This window comes from Phoca vitulina, unplaced genomic scaffold (assembly GCF_004348235.1).
Source record: "Phoca vitulina isolate PV1807 unplaced genomic scaffold, GSC_HSeal_1.0 scaffold49, whole genome shotgun sequence".
Lineage (NCBI taxonomy): Eukaryota > Metazoa > Chordata > Mammalia > Carnivora > Phocidae > Phoca > Phoca vitulina.
In genome coordinates, this window is record NW_022589752.1 from 11,470,867 (window position 1) to 11,489,038 (window position 18,172).

At 32.7% G+C, this 18,172-nt stretch overlaps 1 protein-coding gene across 6 annotated transcripts in view; it reads right to left on the minus strand.

Moving 5' to 3' along the window:
• Positions 1-18,172, minus strand: part of KIF21A (kinesin family member 21A) — a 147,611-nt gene that overhangs the window by 43,512 nt on the left and 85,927 nt on the right. For 4 of the 6 annotated variants that reach the window (XM_032432817.1, XM_032432816.1, XM_032432813.1 and 1 more), the window contains exons 11-17: positions 14,664-14,867; positions 9,230-9,268; positions 5,079-5,169; positions 4,522-4,639; positions 3,939-4,127; positions 3,303-3,502; positions 2,119-2,226 (exon numbers count right to left, since the gene is read on the minus strand). In XM_032432817.1, coding sequence (XP_032288708.1) covers positions 2,119-2,226; positions 3,303-3,502; positions 3,939-4,127; positions 4,522-4,639; positions 5,079-5,169; positions 9,230-9,268; positions 14,664-14,867 — 949 coding nt within the window. The remainder of the gene's footprint in view (positions 1-2,118; positions 2,227-3,302; positions 3,503-3,938; positions 4,128-4,521; positions 4,640-5,078; positions 5,170-9,229; positions 9,269-14,663; positions 14,868-18,172) is intronic. The other 2 variants (XM_032432815.1, XM_032432814.1) reach the window with 1 other exon arrangement.

The window sequence follows — 18,172 nt, forward strand, 5'->3', positions numbered from 1 at the left end:
TCTTTCTCTGACTTATTTCACTTAGCATAATACTCTCTAGCTCCATCCATATCATTGCACATGGCGAGATTTCATTCTTTTTTATGGCTGAATAATATGTAGAATTTAAGAAACAAAACAAATGAGCAAAGGGAAAAAAAGAGAGAGAGGTGCAAACCAAGAAATAGACTCTTAACTACAGAGAACAAACTGATGGTTACCAGAGGGGAGGGGATGGGTGAAATAGGTGATGGTATTAAGGAGGGCGTTTGTTGTGATGAGCACTGGGTGTTGTGTATAAGTGTTGAATCACTATATTGTACACCTGAAACTAATATTACACTGTATGTTAACTGACTGGAATTTGAATAAAAACTTCTAAATAAATACATAAATAAATAGCCAGAAAGTGGAAATAACCCAAACATCTACCAATTAAGGAATGGATAAACAAAATGTGCTCTATCCATACAGTCATAAAAAGGAATGAACTACCAATACATGCAATAACATAGATGAACCTTGAAAACATCATGCTAAATTTAAAAAGCCAGATAAAAAAGGCTATATATTGTATATTCCATTCATATGAAACATCCACAGTGGGCAAATCCACAGAGACAGATAGTATACTAGAGTGGCTGTCAGGGGCCAGGGAGGGGGAAGAATGGGAGTGACTGCTAATGGGTATGGAGTTTCTTTTTGGAGTGATAAAAAATATTCTGGAATAAAACAGTAATGATTGTTGCACAATTCTGTGAATATACTAAATCCTTAAATTATACAGTTTAAAGGAGTGAATTTTATGGTTCGTGAATATATGCCAATTTTTGTAAATAGGAAAAAAGAAAGAAATATAGCCTTAATACAGCAGTCATCTCATGAAAATATCTACTTTTCTCATTACTCCCTTCTATCTCCTTAAATTGTCTTTTTACCTCCCAAAATACATGTCTACTTTCTAAAACATGCTCTTTGCTCATATTTTCTTCAGGGAGGATTTAGAACAAGTTGAGCAAGAAAAAAGAACAGAGGCTGAAACCTAACCAACAATGGGAAAAAGACCATGATGGCCTCTTCTTCTGAGGAAAAAAAAATCATAAATGATATAACCATTTTGCCAGAAATTTGGAAAGAAGAAAAAACAAACTGACTATAACCTAAAACCTTAACACAATTACAGTTAGCATGTTGGTATATATCCTTAAAATTTTTTTCCCTCATTTTAATCAAGCATGCATATATGAAATGCTACTTTATGAGGCACCTGAATGGCTCAGTCAGTTAAGCCTCTGCCTTTGGCTCAGGTCATGATCTCATTGTCCTGGGATGGAGCCCCACATGGGGATCCCTGCTCGGCGGGGAGTCTGCTTCTCCCTCTCCTTCTGCCTCCCCCCCGCAGCTCATGCTCTCTCTCTGTCTCAAATAAATAAATTCTTTTAAAAAAATGCTACTTTACACTTAATGTTAAATCGCAGTCATTTTTCATTTTACTATGCAGTTTCCAAATCCTAATCTTCAATGGATGAATAATAACCTATTAAATGAGATGGACAATAATTTAACCATTCCCCTTACTGTCAAGCATTTTTGTTGTTTTTACATTTTTCACTATTACAAGTAACCCTAAAATAAAGATTTTAACTCATAACAATTTTTTTTATTTTAGATTATTTTCTTAGTCTAAGTTCATGGGAGAAGTAGGATTCTTAAGTGAAAGAATATGAAAACTTTTATAGCTCTTAGTAAAGCCTCCTCTGGTGAAAGTGGGTTATTATTCCAGGAACATTGCTAAGAATCTCTAGTGGTGAAACTCTCTGGAACCAGCCTAAAATCACTATCTTACATAATACTGCAAGTAGTTCCCTGATCTCCCTAGAGATAATTATCCTTTGCCATTTTCTCGCATCTCATCATCTAGGAAATAAGCCTCTAATAAAACTTGTAATAATATTATAGTGTTTTTTATAACCTTGTATATGGAGTTACTATAATCCATATATTATAAAATTAATGCTTAATTATGGTCCTTAACCAGCACTTAATAGTTATAGTTATCAGAAAATTTTCTTCCATTTACTAAACAAGCTTGTTCAATGTACAATATTTGTATATAACTAAAAGTTAAAGTCCACTCACATCTCTTTTACGTTGATCTTTTTTCAATTGAGCAATCTCTCTGTTTCTCCTAGACTCTGTCAATCTGGCTTTTTCTTGTTCTTCTTTCATTTGTTTCATTAGTCGAACCTAAAAAAATTAGGTAAACACATCTATTGGAGTTTTCCTATCACAACATTCATTAAATTAATCACATGTATGGAAGTAAGCAGTTAGAATTCTGAGTACTTAACATGGAAACAATGGAGCTTTGCTGCACATTTTAAATGGTCGATTCTTATTTTGTGGGATTAATAGATTTCTATTTCTAATAATTTTCTAATATGTTTCTATCAAATTGCTTAGTGCTCTATGCATTTTATATTCAGTGTTCAGTTGGTACTTATTTTTGGTACTTATTACCAGTAACTGTGTGACCTTGAACGAATTACTTAACCTCTCTAGGTTTTCATTTCTCATATATAAAATAGAGGTAACAGCTCTATGGCATTGGACTATTGTGATAATTTATTGAGTAATATCTGTATAGTTCTTATAACAATGCCTGGCATATAGTAAGCACCTAATAATTTTAGCTATTGCTGTCATCAGCAAAGACACAACATTATAATCTAAAATTCCTAAATCATTTTCACATTTGCTATTTCACAATTACTATTTGACATTGATTGTCATGCCGAATGTTAATAAGAATAATTAATTCCACAACAAAAACACAAGACAGATAAGGATTCACATACTCTCTTTTGTCAAGAGAAGACAATTTATATTTTTCTATGCATGGGAAGGATAAACACTAAATTCAAGGTAGTTGTTACCTCTGGGGGAAAAGGGAATATGATCAGAAAGGAATACATAGGTTTTGTGTATACTGTAAATGTTTAATATCTTAAATAGTGAATATAGTGTTTGTTATGTAATTATCAATTTTTTGTATGTTCATAATATATTATGTGTTTCAGGAGAAGAGTTATATCCATCAGTCAAAGAAGCCCTGTTTTTGACCACATGATTTTCAGCTACTCTGAAGAAAGGCTTTGATAATGGATGACTATAGGAAACAACTTCTAATTGCCAAAAGGAAGTGCATCGTTTTTAAGACTGGGTTACCTTTTATTGAATATGGAAAGAACCACAATAATTTTTTGTCCCAAATGACACAAATATCCTCAACATCAGACTTTAATGCAAAATATAATCAATACCTTTGTTTTTTTCATTTCCATCACATCCTGCTGCAATTTCTTCAATTGCTTTTCATACTGAGACTGGTTTTTAAGCAGCCTTGCATGCTCTTTTTGGGCTGTCTGAAGTCTTTGTAGTTCTTTATTCATGGCTTGGAGTTTCTTTTCATATTCAGACCTAACTTTTTTTGCCTTTTCTTCTGAGTAAGATTCCACTGAACCTAAACGATCAAAGGGTATTTATATTTATTTCTATGAGATACAGATTTTCATTTTGCTGATTTACAACTCATGAGCTCAGAGAAAAACTATCTTCCAAACACAAACCTCAAGAGGCCAGGGCACCTGTGAATCACTCTCTCTTTTATTATCTACTCTCAGCTTAGTTTAACAATTATTTAAGGTTTTTTTTTTAATTTAAAAAATATTCCCAGCATAAATCAAGACAGTAAAACAATTAGCCACAACTTTGGGCAAAATAATTAAATAGCCTAGATAGGAACCAGAATGAAAAAATAAGCAATATTTAACATAATGAGACAAACTCACATATAATGTGGCTTCTAATGTAATTTCTTTCTTCTAAAGGCAGAAATGATAAAAACCCACTTTGGCAATTTAGTTGGAACCTTAATTAGAATTAAATGTAATTCTTACCTAAATTCTGGAGCACCTGGTCTCTCTCAAGCTGAGTGTCCCGAATTTTATGTTGTAGCATCATTAGCTTCTCTTCATACTGCTTTTTCAGTGTCTGCAATCTTTTCTGGCTGTTTTCTAGTTCATCAATCAGCTTTTGCTTGATTGCAATTTCACAAGTAATGTTTGCTAAGTCTGCTTGATAATTAGCTATTTATAAAAGAAGAAAATAAACACACTGTAATAGGCCACAATATCATAATTCTAACTTTCAAGCAAGAGCATGAAAACCACCATCTACATCCAGGTATTCACTTAACAGCTATAAGGAAAATGTCCTGGATAAACCAAAAACTAAAAGAGAGGTGAACAAGATAGACTGTTCACATTGATCAGTGACAACAGATACTATTTGTGCTAAGTAAGAATGGAAATCACACAATGACTAAATCCAGGAGGGGCAGAAACATGAGGCTGGGAGGGAATACACAAGTCAGCAGTTATAAAAGCTGCCCTCATCAAGAATGAATGGAGAATGTTTTCTGCCCGTATTTTAAACAAATTCCCCAAATTAATTTTTGTCCTTGTACTAAACAGCAAGTACCTTTCTCATCTGATTCAGAATCTGATTCATCGGAGCTTTCACCCCCTTCAATGTCATCTTCTTCCTCCTCCTCCTCCTCCTCTTCTTCCTCGTGATCACTCACTTCTTGACTTTCTTCCTAAAATGTGATTTATGACTATTAATAGCACAAATATCAACAAAACAAACTGATTACCTCATTAAGAGAGATTGCTGGAGTACAAAATACAGAAGTACACAAATTTCACCTTTCATCAGTGCAAAACTCATTCCATAATGTTAGGGTTATTACATAATTTTGTCTTAAATAAAATAGTACTTCACCTCTCCTAATATTCTACCCCCTTCCACACATACACACAATGCCTTCACGTTGCACAAGATTGACAGTTGTCAGTATTTTATAGCTCATATTTCTGAAGAAAAGAAGTCCTCAAGCAAATAGTTTAAAATGGATACATGATAACCATTTCTCTTTTCTACATATAAGTCTACATATAAGTTAGTATAGTTATCAGCAACCATAAACAAGCTAAATTCAGGCACTGAAATGTACAAGTTCATTCTTTCATACTTACCACTTCTAATTCATTGTTTTCTCTTTCTGTAATACCTTTTTCTTCTTTCTTCTCTTGGTCAGTATCTGTATTATCCTCTTTACCAGCCACACTTTAAAAAAAAGGAACAAAAGGGTACAGTATTAAAATAGAGAGGAAAATTGTTCACTTTTGTCTCCCAGATCTTAAAAATCATCAATTATTTGTGAAAACAAACTAGAAGAGTTTATCATTTGACTGAGCAAAGTTATGTCTGATGCTTCAGAGGAAAACAGAAATTGCCATTCAAACAATAGTGATTTATATCATTGGAGAAAAGCTTACTTCCTAGAAACACTGAGGAAGAGATTATACCCTAAAGCATGAGATCTGATGAGATAGCTATGAAGTAGTCATAGTGACAGTCAGTTAACTAGAACATAGGTGATTTAAATTCAAAGGAAATCAAACAAATATTTTTCTTTTCTCATCTAAATATATGACTTTTCCCATCTAAACACAAAGATACAGAAGCTGAATTTTTATTGATGTCCTAATATATTTAAGAATAAATTTAAAGATCCAGAATAAATCTGCTCACAGTAAGTTTGTCTACACTAGCTGTATCCATTAGTGTGGTTAGGTCTCCTCTAGTAATAGCACAGGCTTTTTTCCTAGGCCATACCTATGGCACAGGACTCTTAAAATGTTCTCAAAGAAATGGGTCTTTGCATATCAAAACTGTCTGAGGTTCAGCCTGACCTTTGACTGAGTAGGAAATTCCAGGATCTGCCGCAAGATGGGCCATACCAAATAGAAGCCTCCTGTGTGGTCATCTGGTACTAACAGCTGTAACCACATACTGATGTCAGGTAATGCTTACAGTTAACCTAACTCAGCCCCAGTGGCCTTGAGAAGAAGACAGTGCACGCTACAGTGAGCAAAGTTTTTCACACTTAATTCACTATGACTCTTTTAGGGTACAGCAACCATGATCAGTTATGCGCAGAAGTTACACATCTGTTCACTAGACTCATACATTTAATCAAACTAAATACTATTAAGAAAGTGAACTTCAAATAAATCTGTATGTGAAAAATTTCTTCTTGTGCTACTGCAACATTTTGAAATCATCAAGAATTAAAAAAAAATACTCAAAAAGGCAATATTCTCCAAATAAAATTCCCCTAGAAAGAGCTTAACAATTTTATCAAAATAACTTTATAACAGCTATCATATCTTTCAGGCATTCTGCTACATTAAAAACTGCCCTAATACCTGGACTTGTTTTTAGTTTCTAGGCTAAAAATTTAATCTTATTTAAGCTCTGTTATTATTAAAACTGTAATGTCTAACCTTAGGTCCCAATTCTCACAGATACTTTTGTACTCAGAGCAAGATAAATAACTTTTCCCTTGTAAGCACTTCAGAGTTCTTAATTCATGTTTATTTATGTTATCATTTCTTTAATTTCTGTCTTCCCTACTAAACTGTAAGCCTTGTGAGGGCAGGGATCATGCCTGTTTGACTCAACATTATGTCCCCCATACCCAGGGGATGTACATAATAAATGTGCAGTGTTTACTAAATATATTAATCTCTATTACTGTGCATGAGCACCTGTTCGTCACCTCTACGTGTCTCGTGCACTAATTATGTTGAGTCTAATGGCACAGGCTGAAAGATGCATAAAGATGCATAGAAGACAGCATATCTCTAGAGTGAGAAGGAAAAACCAGTAGTAATATCAATAAAACAATCTTAACTGGAGAGAGATCAAGTAAATTATAACAGGGTTCCATGAGTGTTGTTAAATCATTTTGTTAGAAAAAAAAATGATTATACTGAATGCCTCTCTTACATCACTTGTATTATTCTAGAGCTGTTGATTTTCCATCACGCAGTTCCAACTGAAACTCTAGAAAGAAACTCCCCTTCATCCATCATCCCACTCAAAGGATAGTATGGGGCACTCAAACAGACTACACTTGAGGTTTAGGACTAAGGTTAAGGCTAGGACAGGTGAATATGTTTGGAAAGAAATTTCCCATCAGCATTCCCCAGCCTCCCCTATGAAGTCTTCCTTCCTCACCTGTAAATTGTTGCAGCACACAATTTTTGTTATTGTTGGTTGTTTCATTATTTAAGCTCCAACCCAAATTCTCTTTTACTCTGGTTTATAGCTAGATAACCACTTTATTGTAACCCTCCTACTTTCTTCAAGTCACCAGTATCCAGCAAATGTTACTTTTCACTTATATATAAAGTTAATTCATATATTATATGCTATTCATGCCAATTTTGATGCAGAAAGACCAGCAGTTGTAACTTTACATTATTAATTTACCTTTATCACTTAAAACTTAAGTTTTTAAAATACAAGTTGATACTTTATAGTTATTGTACCTCAAATATTCAAGTTTTCCTCAATAAACTGAGACAAATTGATATCTAAAATAACTAAGAAGCATGAAAGATATTTAAGTTTGCATGTTACATAGAATCAGAATTTTGAAGGTGGAAGGAACACTAGTGATCATGCAGTTTAACCCCTTTGACATTTGACAACCAATGTCAACATTTTTGTTGACAACCTAAAAAGAAACTGCAGCCCGGGGAAGTATCTTGACTCCCCGGCCGGTATTCTAGAATCTTACACTTAAGTCCAGTTCACAGACATGGGAGCATGAGCATCGCCCAGAAGCTAGTTAGATAGTCAAAATCTCGGACTCCACCTCAGTTTTACTGAATCAGAATCTTCATTTTATCAAACCACTCAGGTGATTTGTATACATATTCATGTTCGGAAAGCCCTGTCCTAGAACATAAAACTGCTATGCTTTTGCTATCCCTTAGGGGATGCTATAAAAACTGGAAGCAAACTTTACTCACTAAAGACAAAGGACTTGAAAATTTTAAGGTGGAAGGGTGGCTTCCATACATTACTTTAACTATGCATTTTATTTTGACCTGAAGTAGAAGAAATCTCACATTTTTAATGCCATAATTTAATTCGTATAATAAATATAATGTCCTAAATATATACTAATTAGGTGAGTTCTAGTGCAAACAATTAGAATTACATTCTCATTATAGAATACTTTAAATAAGTTATAGAATTATAGAATAAAATTATAGATACTGCAGAATACTATATAATATGTGGAATATAATTGTGGAATGTAAATTATTAAATAATTTTAAGAAAATAAAATTTTCAAGCTTTCATATTTAAAATAAGATATTACTGTAACTAATTATTGCATAGTAAAAGTTCTCAAAAGGCTTATTTTAAGTAAGAGATGAAATTTCTAAAGCGGTGCTTCTAAAATATTTAAATATTATTTTCTTAATCATTTTGATGATATAATCTGGAGGTTTAGAAAAATCTATGAAGAGAAGTTCTGATAAGAAGTAAAATCCTACTTAATCCTGGTTTAAATAACTATAATTCTGAATGACTAAAATGTTAATTTTTATTATATGGAGAGTTCAGAAACATGCCTCTAAATTTTGCTCAAATTTTAAGCAAAAAAAAGAAAATACCTGTTTCTGATTCTTACCTCAAATACATTTTAAAAGCAACACTTATTTTTCTAATTCAACCTTAAAAATGCCTTATAAATCTTATCTGTAATAAGGCCACATTTTCCTGTTGCTTTGTTGCCATTTAATGTTGTTTTCCAACAACTACTAAAATAGTTGTATATACAAACACATTTGTATTGCAAATATAATATTCCAAATACTCCACCAAATAAGGAAGAGAGGAGAAAAGCCCACCTGTGACTTAGCATGGGCTGCAACAAAATCTCAATTCCCACCCAGTTAAAAATTCCCAGTCTGCTCACAAGTTTTTGAAAGATACATTCTGAAAGTCAATGGTGGGTTTTTGAGGGGTCATTTTTAGCCTAAAAAAGGTAAGTCACCATCATAATTATGCTAGTTTATTCAGAAGTCACGTGAAATTGCCTGAATTTTAATCCATATAACTTGTGAGGGTTTTCTTCTGAAAAAGTAGTTTCTAGAAATATATTTGATGTATTTGTCAATTTTATAAAATCATCATTAATTTTAGGAGCACCAGGCTAATCTAGTCTGAACCAATCTATAATTCTATAACAGATTTCCTTGTGAATGGCAACTAAGTATTTAAATGACATTTTAATAAAAAACCTGGGAAATATTCCAACCTTCTTTCTTCTCGATTGCTTTCCTCAAGTTTCTGTAGCCTTCAAAATCACGAGGCACAGTATTGGAAGGCCAAGCCAATGAAGGACAAACCAGACAGTAAAAAGCGAAAGTGATAAGAAGGTAAAAATGATACATGAGCTTGAAGACTTTAAAATAAATTTTAAAAGATATCATCAAAGGACAATACACAGTAAAAAGGCAATACATTTTGTATGAATAAAAAGTAAGTAGAAAAACAAGCAGCATTATATCTAAGAAGAGTATATAGACTATCAGTTGAAATTATTTAGCAGTAAAATGTAGAGTCTCAGTTTATATAACTTGATCAGTAGTAAGAGTGTTTGGATGCCATTGCTTTTTTTAATCTGAAATGATTCGATTTTCTCAGTTTCCCCAAAAAAGCCCACTTTCAATGATACCCTCTTCCTTTTAAGCCTTCCCAAAAGACCTTTTTATGGCATCATTAAAAGAACTTCAAAAAGTAATGCCTTTATACCATAATATGAAAATACCATTAATACTACATACTAGAATGCTACTTTTAAAACTTGTTTTCTATTTTTAATATACTACATGTGAACATCACTAAATCTAAAAAAAAAATTCTATTTCAAAATTATACATGAAATGGTATTACAGTCAAATGAGTATGATTGTTATCAGTGAAAAACTGTAATTTTATTAATTGAAAATAAAATCTCATAATATCACTGTTCTAATAATTAGAAACTATTAAAAGGACTAAGGCAAAGGTGGCAATAAAATGGGAAATGTAGTACTTTCCATTAGTAAGATTGTTCTTCAATCAGAAAAATATAAGAAAAACTAAAACTATGTATTTAAAGACTCTGAAATATAATTTAAACAACATTCAATACACAGAATTAGGGATCTTTACTCAATGGAATGTACTGGATACCAATATTTGTCATATAAACAAAAAGACAGATGTGCTAGGCTCTGATTAAGCATATAGCAATCTTGATATAGCACACTTGCAACCAGAATTCCAAAAATATTTTTCAGAATCATCAATATTGAAATGAAATGAAAAGACTGGGCCTTAAGTATAAATTATTTCAAGCCAGTTATTTTCATGTGTTTGCATGTGATTTTTATTTGTTGGCCTGCAATTGTTTTTCATAATCAACTTACATATTGCTATTACAAGAAGAGACTAGCAATCTTTCTGGGAAAAAAATTCTAGAATGATATTCACCAGGGATCAAAAGGTCCAGTATAATGGCTAGAAAAAGGAAAATAAAGCCATCACTTAAGAAATCTATGTGTTTCAAGAGTTTCAACCTGACACCACTAAACACAAGTATAATGCAGTCTGATGAATTAGCAAAATTTTTTATAATTCAAGTCATTTAAAGCTAGATATCCAAAAAATGGGGATTAATGCCTAATGTAGGCTTATACTAATGAAAATGAATTACAGTAGTTCAAAGGATATGGTTCCCTGCCAAAGAGCCCAAATTTTCTATATCCGATACGCAGAATTTTTGTTTATCTAACACAAGAGAGCTCTATTAAAATGTATGGATGATATGAGCTAAGAAGTAGGTAAATGTTAGATGCCTTTTCAATTGTTTCTTTAAACAACATTGCAACAAGTAGTTCAAAAAGACAGTGGGGGGGGGCAGAAAAATAAACTAATAATCTGATACTTCATAATTTAAAGGAGCTCAGTTTTTATTCTATTTAGTTCCGTTACATGGAGAAAGAATTAAGAGGAGAGAGAACGACAAATCTTGCCAACAATTTCAACATTTCTGTTACTGAAAAAGAGGTAATACAGTCTCTTCAATTATTTCATCTTATTTTGTTACACTCCCTTATTTTCCTATCTACAACTATGGATGATTTTACAGCTCAACAGGAAATAAGCACAGACAGGTAGAAGAATAAACCTTAAACCCCCACATATTAGTTAATTTTTGTAGCTTTGATAAAGACTTTGATGCAGAAAAAGTTTCAACTTTCATGTAAAACAGGATTTACGATGCCCTCCTTGAACATAAAAGCAGCTTCTAACATAAAAGGACCCACTTGCCACTCTTCCTACCAACACTTACTTTGTCAGAGGTCCCGCAGCCACTACAACCAAAAACTAACAACACAAACCCAAGTAAATTAAAAGAAATGGAGCTTCTACATAATTTGTGGCTTCAGTGGACAGGAAAGAATGCAGCTATGAGAATGAGGGCAGCTTAGGATATCTGAACCCAAAAGTGAAGCCCCAGATAGATCTTGGAAACCCTCAGCTAACAGAAGGTAAAAATCTTCCCTACAAAACCTTGATTTTTTTTTTCTTCATGAGGTCACTGTCACTCAGTATTTGAATTAATGCTTCCTTTTTCAAAACTACAAACATCCTTAGAAAGGAGGCTTATTGGTTATAACGGGGATATATATATATATATATATATATATATATATATATATATATATATAGGATTCCTTTAGCCATAAATGGTTTTGCTCCCAAATTTGAATTTAAGGAGAGGACAAAAGGAAGTAGATGATTTTGGAATCAGGAATACTTTGGAGTAGGGTGAATTACATGAGAACTGACCACATAAGGGAGGAATGGACCACGACCGGCTGCATAAGGACACAGGGGGTCAGAAGATGGAATAAAAAGGATGGCTAAGGCAGAAATTCACACTTTCTCCCTGAAGGTTGGCTATATCCATGAAAGGAAAGAAAGTTTCTTTTCCCTTTTTTCTTTTTCCCCTTCCATTCTGAATTGCTTACCACACTACAAATTGGGTAAAAAAAATCACTTGATGTGAGTCAGTTGGGAAACCTGGACAATATGTATTTATAACATTTTCTAGAGAAAAATTAGTCCCAAATTCCAAAGAATTCTTTTCCTTTTTTTTTCCCAAAGTATTTTTCAATGAACTTACTGTGTATGTAAGGTTGAGGCAGAATCCAAATTTTACAATGCCTTCTCTGATGAATAAAATAAATAAATATGAGGGATATAAAACAACTCAACCAGAATCAATATACCTAAACAGGAGCTGCTGCCTCCAAAGAGTTCCAGTGGAAGACTAGACAAACTGCTGTCACTCTTTTTTTCAACCTGTAGCAAACCCTTTAGCTAAAATGGCAGCTTCCTATTTTTAAAATAGGAATTTACATTAGATACAGTCTAAAAGTTATTAGGATCTACAGCAAAAAGTTAACAGTGATAATCAAGCTGAGTAAAACAGTATTGATTTTCATGTTTAAATCCACAACAAGGTTTGAATAGAGTGTGGTAGGAAAAACTGTATTAAATTCTACAAATTTATATGTAATATAGATTCATAAACTGGTTCTAAAGGCTATCATGCAGTTTATGGTACACAAGAAAATTTTTTTCTAGGTTCACACTACATTATGTAGGTTTCAGTTCTACAAAGACATGCTATAGCATGTATGTGAAAATGCTTTATAAAGCATTTTTTAAAGTATCATATATGATTATTAATTTTTAGGAAGCATTAATTTTTCTCATTTTAAGCCATCATTCACTTTTTTCAAGATGATTAAGGTAATATCTCTAAATTTACCTTATCTAGTTTGGTTTTTTCCTCACCAATTTTTTTTTATTTCATATCACTTCTTGTTAAAAAATAACTTACGTTTTTCACTTGGGTTCTTATGTTTAAATACAGTTGTTTGGTAAGGTCTTTTTAGCATTAACATCTGCTATTATTTTTACCATAACAATTATTACATCCACCTTAATCACTGAAATAGCTGATTTTTCACTTTGAAATAACAGCTATTTAATTTTTTTACCTTTAAAGCACCAGGGACAAATGTTAATAATAATATATTTTTCCTTTAGTACTATTTACCAATCAAAATGCTTATCTCCCTGCATTGTCACAAAAATAACCTCCATCAGAGGTATTATTTTAGGGTACCTATGCTCACTATACAAATGTCAAGACAGCCTAGGTTTCTACTGGGATCCCTATTTTTCATTATTCATACCAAACAGGTGATTATGATAATATCTCTAAATTTACCTCAAAATGAAACAACAGAATCAGTTCATGACCTTGAGAAAGATACCCTTTCTTATACTTATTATTCATGAACAAAACCAAGACCTTTAAAAACAAGTCATAATATTTGATACTTTGACCAACTACAAAACTGAATTTTACAAGAAAATAGTAAGTCGTGTGCAAAAATCTCATTTTCCTTCAAGCAATATGTTGGATCACATATAATTCTGTGATCATTGTTTCAGTTTTAACTACCCTGCATAAAAGCTAATCATTATATATCTTACTGCTGCCATAATCAGTCATCCAAGAAAAACACCTATCAAGACATTAGTATCTTAAGAATGCAATCTCATTTGCAATGCCTCCTAACCATAAATGTGTAACTCCTTGTTTTAATTATTCTAATCATTCCTTTTTAACTAAAGGACACACAGCAGAATTAACTTGAAAAATGTAAATCTCCAATTACTTTAGTCAACTGGACTGTTCAAGGAAGAAATGCCTGGTTGCCTAAATAAATTTCTAAATAAACTGAGCAAAGCAGCAGGTAGACTAAATGTCAATAATAATTCTACAAAGCAAGACTCTTGTAACAAACCATTTGATAGCTGTGCCCCCTTTTGAATATCTAGCCAAAAATGCTTAAAATTAATTTGACTGGCAGGTTTAAAATATATTTAGTAAGTAATGTGACTGCACCACATAATCAATATGTAGACACATAAAGAATTTGTGAATATTTAACCACTCACACATTACAAGTGGTCAAATTTTTATTTTCCTCTTCTTTGCACCCAGTTGATTTCAGAGGAAGCTATTATCAGGATGCAAGGAAAAGAAAGCCTAGAACAGTGGTGAAAAGCTGAGTAACTCCTTGTTGATTCAAAAGGCCTAAAATAACATAAATAACTTTGACATAATCAAATTAGAAGCCCTGCAGAAAATACTGAAGAGACCAAATGACATTAAATGACAGCCTGATGGATTAGTTTAGCCTTTAAACTAATCCAGACAGGAATCAGATTACATCCATGAGACTACTTAATTGCATTAGAAAATGGGAAAGAAATGAAAACAGTGAGTTGTAATGGTAGAGCAAGCTTTGCAGAAAAGATGAATGGAATGCAAAAGCAGCTATTTGAGAAATAATAAAATAATTTCTAATAGTAATTTTACCTTGTCATAGTCTAAATAAAATCTACTACCATATTATTATAATTAACTTATTTTTCTTACATACAAGTAGAGATAAACCATTAAAAGTATATCATTATAATTTTCAGCTAATTTAAATGACATTTCCCTTATTTAATAAACTGTGAGACTATATATATACTCACTGTAATTGCAAATTAAGATATCCTGAAAAGAAAGAAAAACAGGGATTCATACAGCAGTGACTTTATAACACTACCTTTTTTTCTTCTTCTTTTCTTTCCTTTTCAGCTTCTCTAAATCTTTCTTAGCTAGATCTATAATTTCAATGGTCTCTTTGTCTGAAGACAGTATAGTAGGAGAGAAAGCTGATGATCCACTGAAATACGGTGATCTTGCTGTGGCTCTTGTCAAGTTTTTTCGAAGGTTCTCATTCACTGCTTCACTTTCTAATAATTTCGCCCTAGTGAATAAAAATATATTTAAACAGGAAACATTTTTTATTGTAGTAAACAATTCATAGCATACAATTTACCACCCTAACCATTTTTAAGCATATAGCTCTGCAGCACAAAGTGCATCCAGACTATTGTGCAACCACGGCCACCATCCACCTCCAGAACTTTTTCATTTTCTCCAACTAAAACTCTGCACCCATTAAACATTAACTCATTTCCCTCTCCTCCCAGCCCCTAGCAACCACCATGATACTTTCTGTCTCTACAAATCTGACTACTCTAGCAATAAATAGGGAACACTTTAAATATATTGTTTTGTATGCTAAAATGTTATTCAAAATGTATTTCAATGTTGCTACAGGGTAGGGTTTTGTTTTTTTTTTCTAAATAAAGGTGCTCACAAACATTTATGTTTAGGATTTTTTTTTAATTCCCTGATTAAATAATTGTACATTTGAAATCACATTTTTAGTGTTCAAACGTGCCTATGGTAATTAGATTAGTTGCATTCTGGCCAGTAGGCACTAGTGATGTTGCTTTGTAAACCCATCATTTAAACTTAAAATCCACAAGCAGCATGGTCCCCTTTCTTTCAGTTCCTCATTCATCATGCTATAATAGCATTTCCAAATCTTTGTAAGGAATAGTTAGCCAAACTTGCCCCTAACTGGCTGAAAGACATCTGGCTCCTAAGCATAGCGTGGGAAAAGATGGTATCTCCAAGGAAACCTGAGTTTGATAATTGAAAACATTCTTTTGTTTGCTCAAGCAGTCCTAATAATGACAGGAGAATAATGTATGTACTGTCAGTAATATGCAAAAAAAACATAACATAGAATGATGAGGTTCTAAAAGAGGGGACTCTTGAAACAAAAAGGGATTCAGAGTCCACTAGGCTAGTCTTTTATTGCTACTTGATTTAAACCACCAAGAACACAATTATCTACTTCAATATAATACATTTCCAAGGTCAATTTGGCAGAAGTGTGATTGAGACAGGGCCATAAGGAGAAAGTACTATCTTACTAGATCTGTCTCAAAACTATATTGCATAGCACTTCTGCCGTATGTCGAAGTATTTCAGAGAAAGATGTTAGAATAATTTGCAATTTATAAGCTCTAGAAGATGCAGTCAGCTCTGTTTTTTCACTACCAAAATTATTCATGATACTGTTGGAATCAGCTAGAAACAGAGTGTACATAAGTCAGTAAATATGTTTCAAGTCAGTATCTTACACATTCTTTAATGAAATTCCTTTATTATATGTCTGGTATCATATGTGAGCAGAGTAACAATTACAGTATTTTGAAATGGTTAAGTAGCTGTGTATAAACTTCCAAGTTAAATGATTTCAAAATTATTTTAAAGAAACTTCTGAGTATAATGCTGTCATTTTGTTAATCAACAGCATAACCTAAGTATAAAAACTCAGCTTAACTATAAAAACCCAAAGTCAATATTTACATTTTTCTATATTTTCAATATAGCCTGGGTACATAATAATGAATGTTAAGAATCAACAAAAATATAATAAATTAGCTATCAACAATGACCTGTTTTGTATTGGTTCATTTATATAATAATCAGACAAGTTCTTTTTTTTATTACTTGATTTAAGTTTGCATTTCATAGGGGTATATTCAATGTTTCTTCAATGCTGGTGCTGATAAAAGCTGAAACCTTTAGGGATCAACTCCACGAAGCCCAAGATACATTAGCAGAAGTTGCTTTTTGGGCTTTTTTGATAACAACACTCTTTCTTTCCCACTCACCAATCAACCCTGTTGCCTGCATTTCATTTAACAAGAGACCAAGCAGTGAATCATGAGGGGAAGGATACAAACTTCCTTAGGAAGGAGCAGACTGAGGGCTTGCATCTTAGCTCTGTCACTCACTTCATCTTGGGCTATTAGTCTTTAAAAGCCTCTACTCTTTCCTCAGTAAAATGAGATGAAAATACACATTTTCCTATGATTGCTATGAGGATCAATGATATAATGAATTTAAAACTCACCAAACTGCTAATATATTTAATGAATAATAACTATTCTTATCAAAAAGTTGGAAATGGATATAATTATCAAGCAGTGGGCAATTAAACAAATCAATTACAACCACGAGATAGCACCACATGGAATCATGCAAAAATTATGTTAGAAAAATATTTAATAACATTTAAAAATGCTCATATCTTTTTATATTTCAAAGAAAAGATAGCGAAGCAATATATATACCCTTATGTCAATTTTGCTAAAGTATGCATTGAAAAAACATTAAAGAGATATACCAAAATGTTAACATCAGTTCTAGTAATGGTAGCAATATAGTTGACTTTAATTTTTTTATACTTTCCTATCTACTCAAAAATTTCTACAAAAATTTTAAGCCCCCGCCCAAGAAAACAAGAATTAATTAATTAATTAGTGTCCATTATTATTTCACAACAACTAATGGGACATGTAAATTTATTAAAAGGAAACTAGTACTATTTTGCAATTAGAATAAAACTTAAAATATAAACATTCCCAAGTGGCAATATATCAACATAAATGTGCATTATGTTAAAGGAGCTATGAATAAATGCCTTCCAAAGGTGAAGTTTTGCTAGAAATATGGATTGGAGTAGGATTTAGTAGAGAAAAAAATGATATGTGAACTTGGACCTAAATAATATCACGTTAGGGGCACCTGGGTGGCTCAGTCGGTTAAGCGGCTGCCTTCGGCTCGGGTCATGATCCCAGAGTCCTGGGATCGAGCCCCGCATCGGGCTCCCTGCTCAGCGGGGAGCCTGCTTCTCCCTCTCCCTCTGCCTGCCTCTCTGCATAGTTGTTCTCTCTCTCTATCTCTCTGTCAAATAAATAAATAAAATCTTTTAAAAAAAAATAATAATATCACATTAGGCTGTGACATCTTGTTCTTTCATTTGAGCCCCATAATAACTCCTTGAGACTAGCAGGTATTACCTCATTCTTAGACATGAACAAACTTAAAGCGCAGAGATATTAGGGAACTTGCCCAAGGTCACACACTTATTAATAGAATATTTAATTTCAATCCAGGTAATCCAATTTAAATTCAAAGCTCATTTATGCCTATTCTATATGTACATTATTTTTATATTGTAAATTACAGCCTTGGGATTCTAGAAGACTACTGTCAGGAGTGGGACACACCTAATTAAAGAACCATCAAAGAAGTTTTGGACAAGTAGAACAAGCCATTAACTCACACCAAGGAAGATCTGATCACTGATTGAACTCAGGGCCTAAGAGTCATCTCTGTTTTCTAAATGGCTTAAAGAATGGTCTT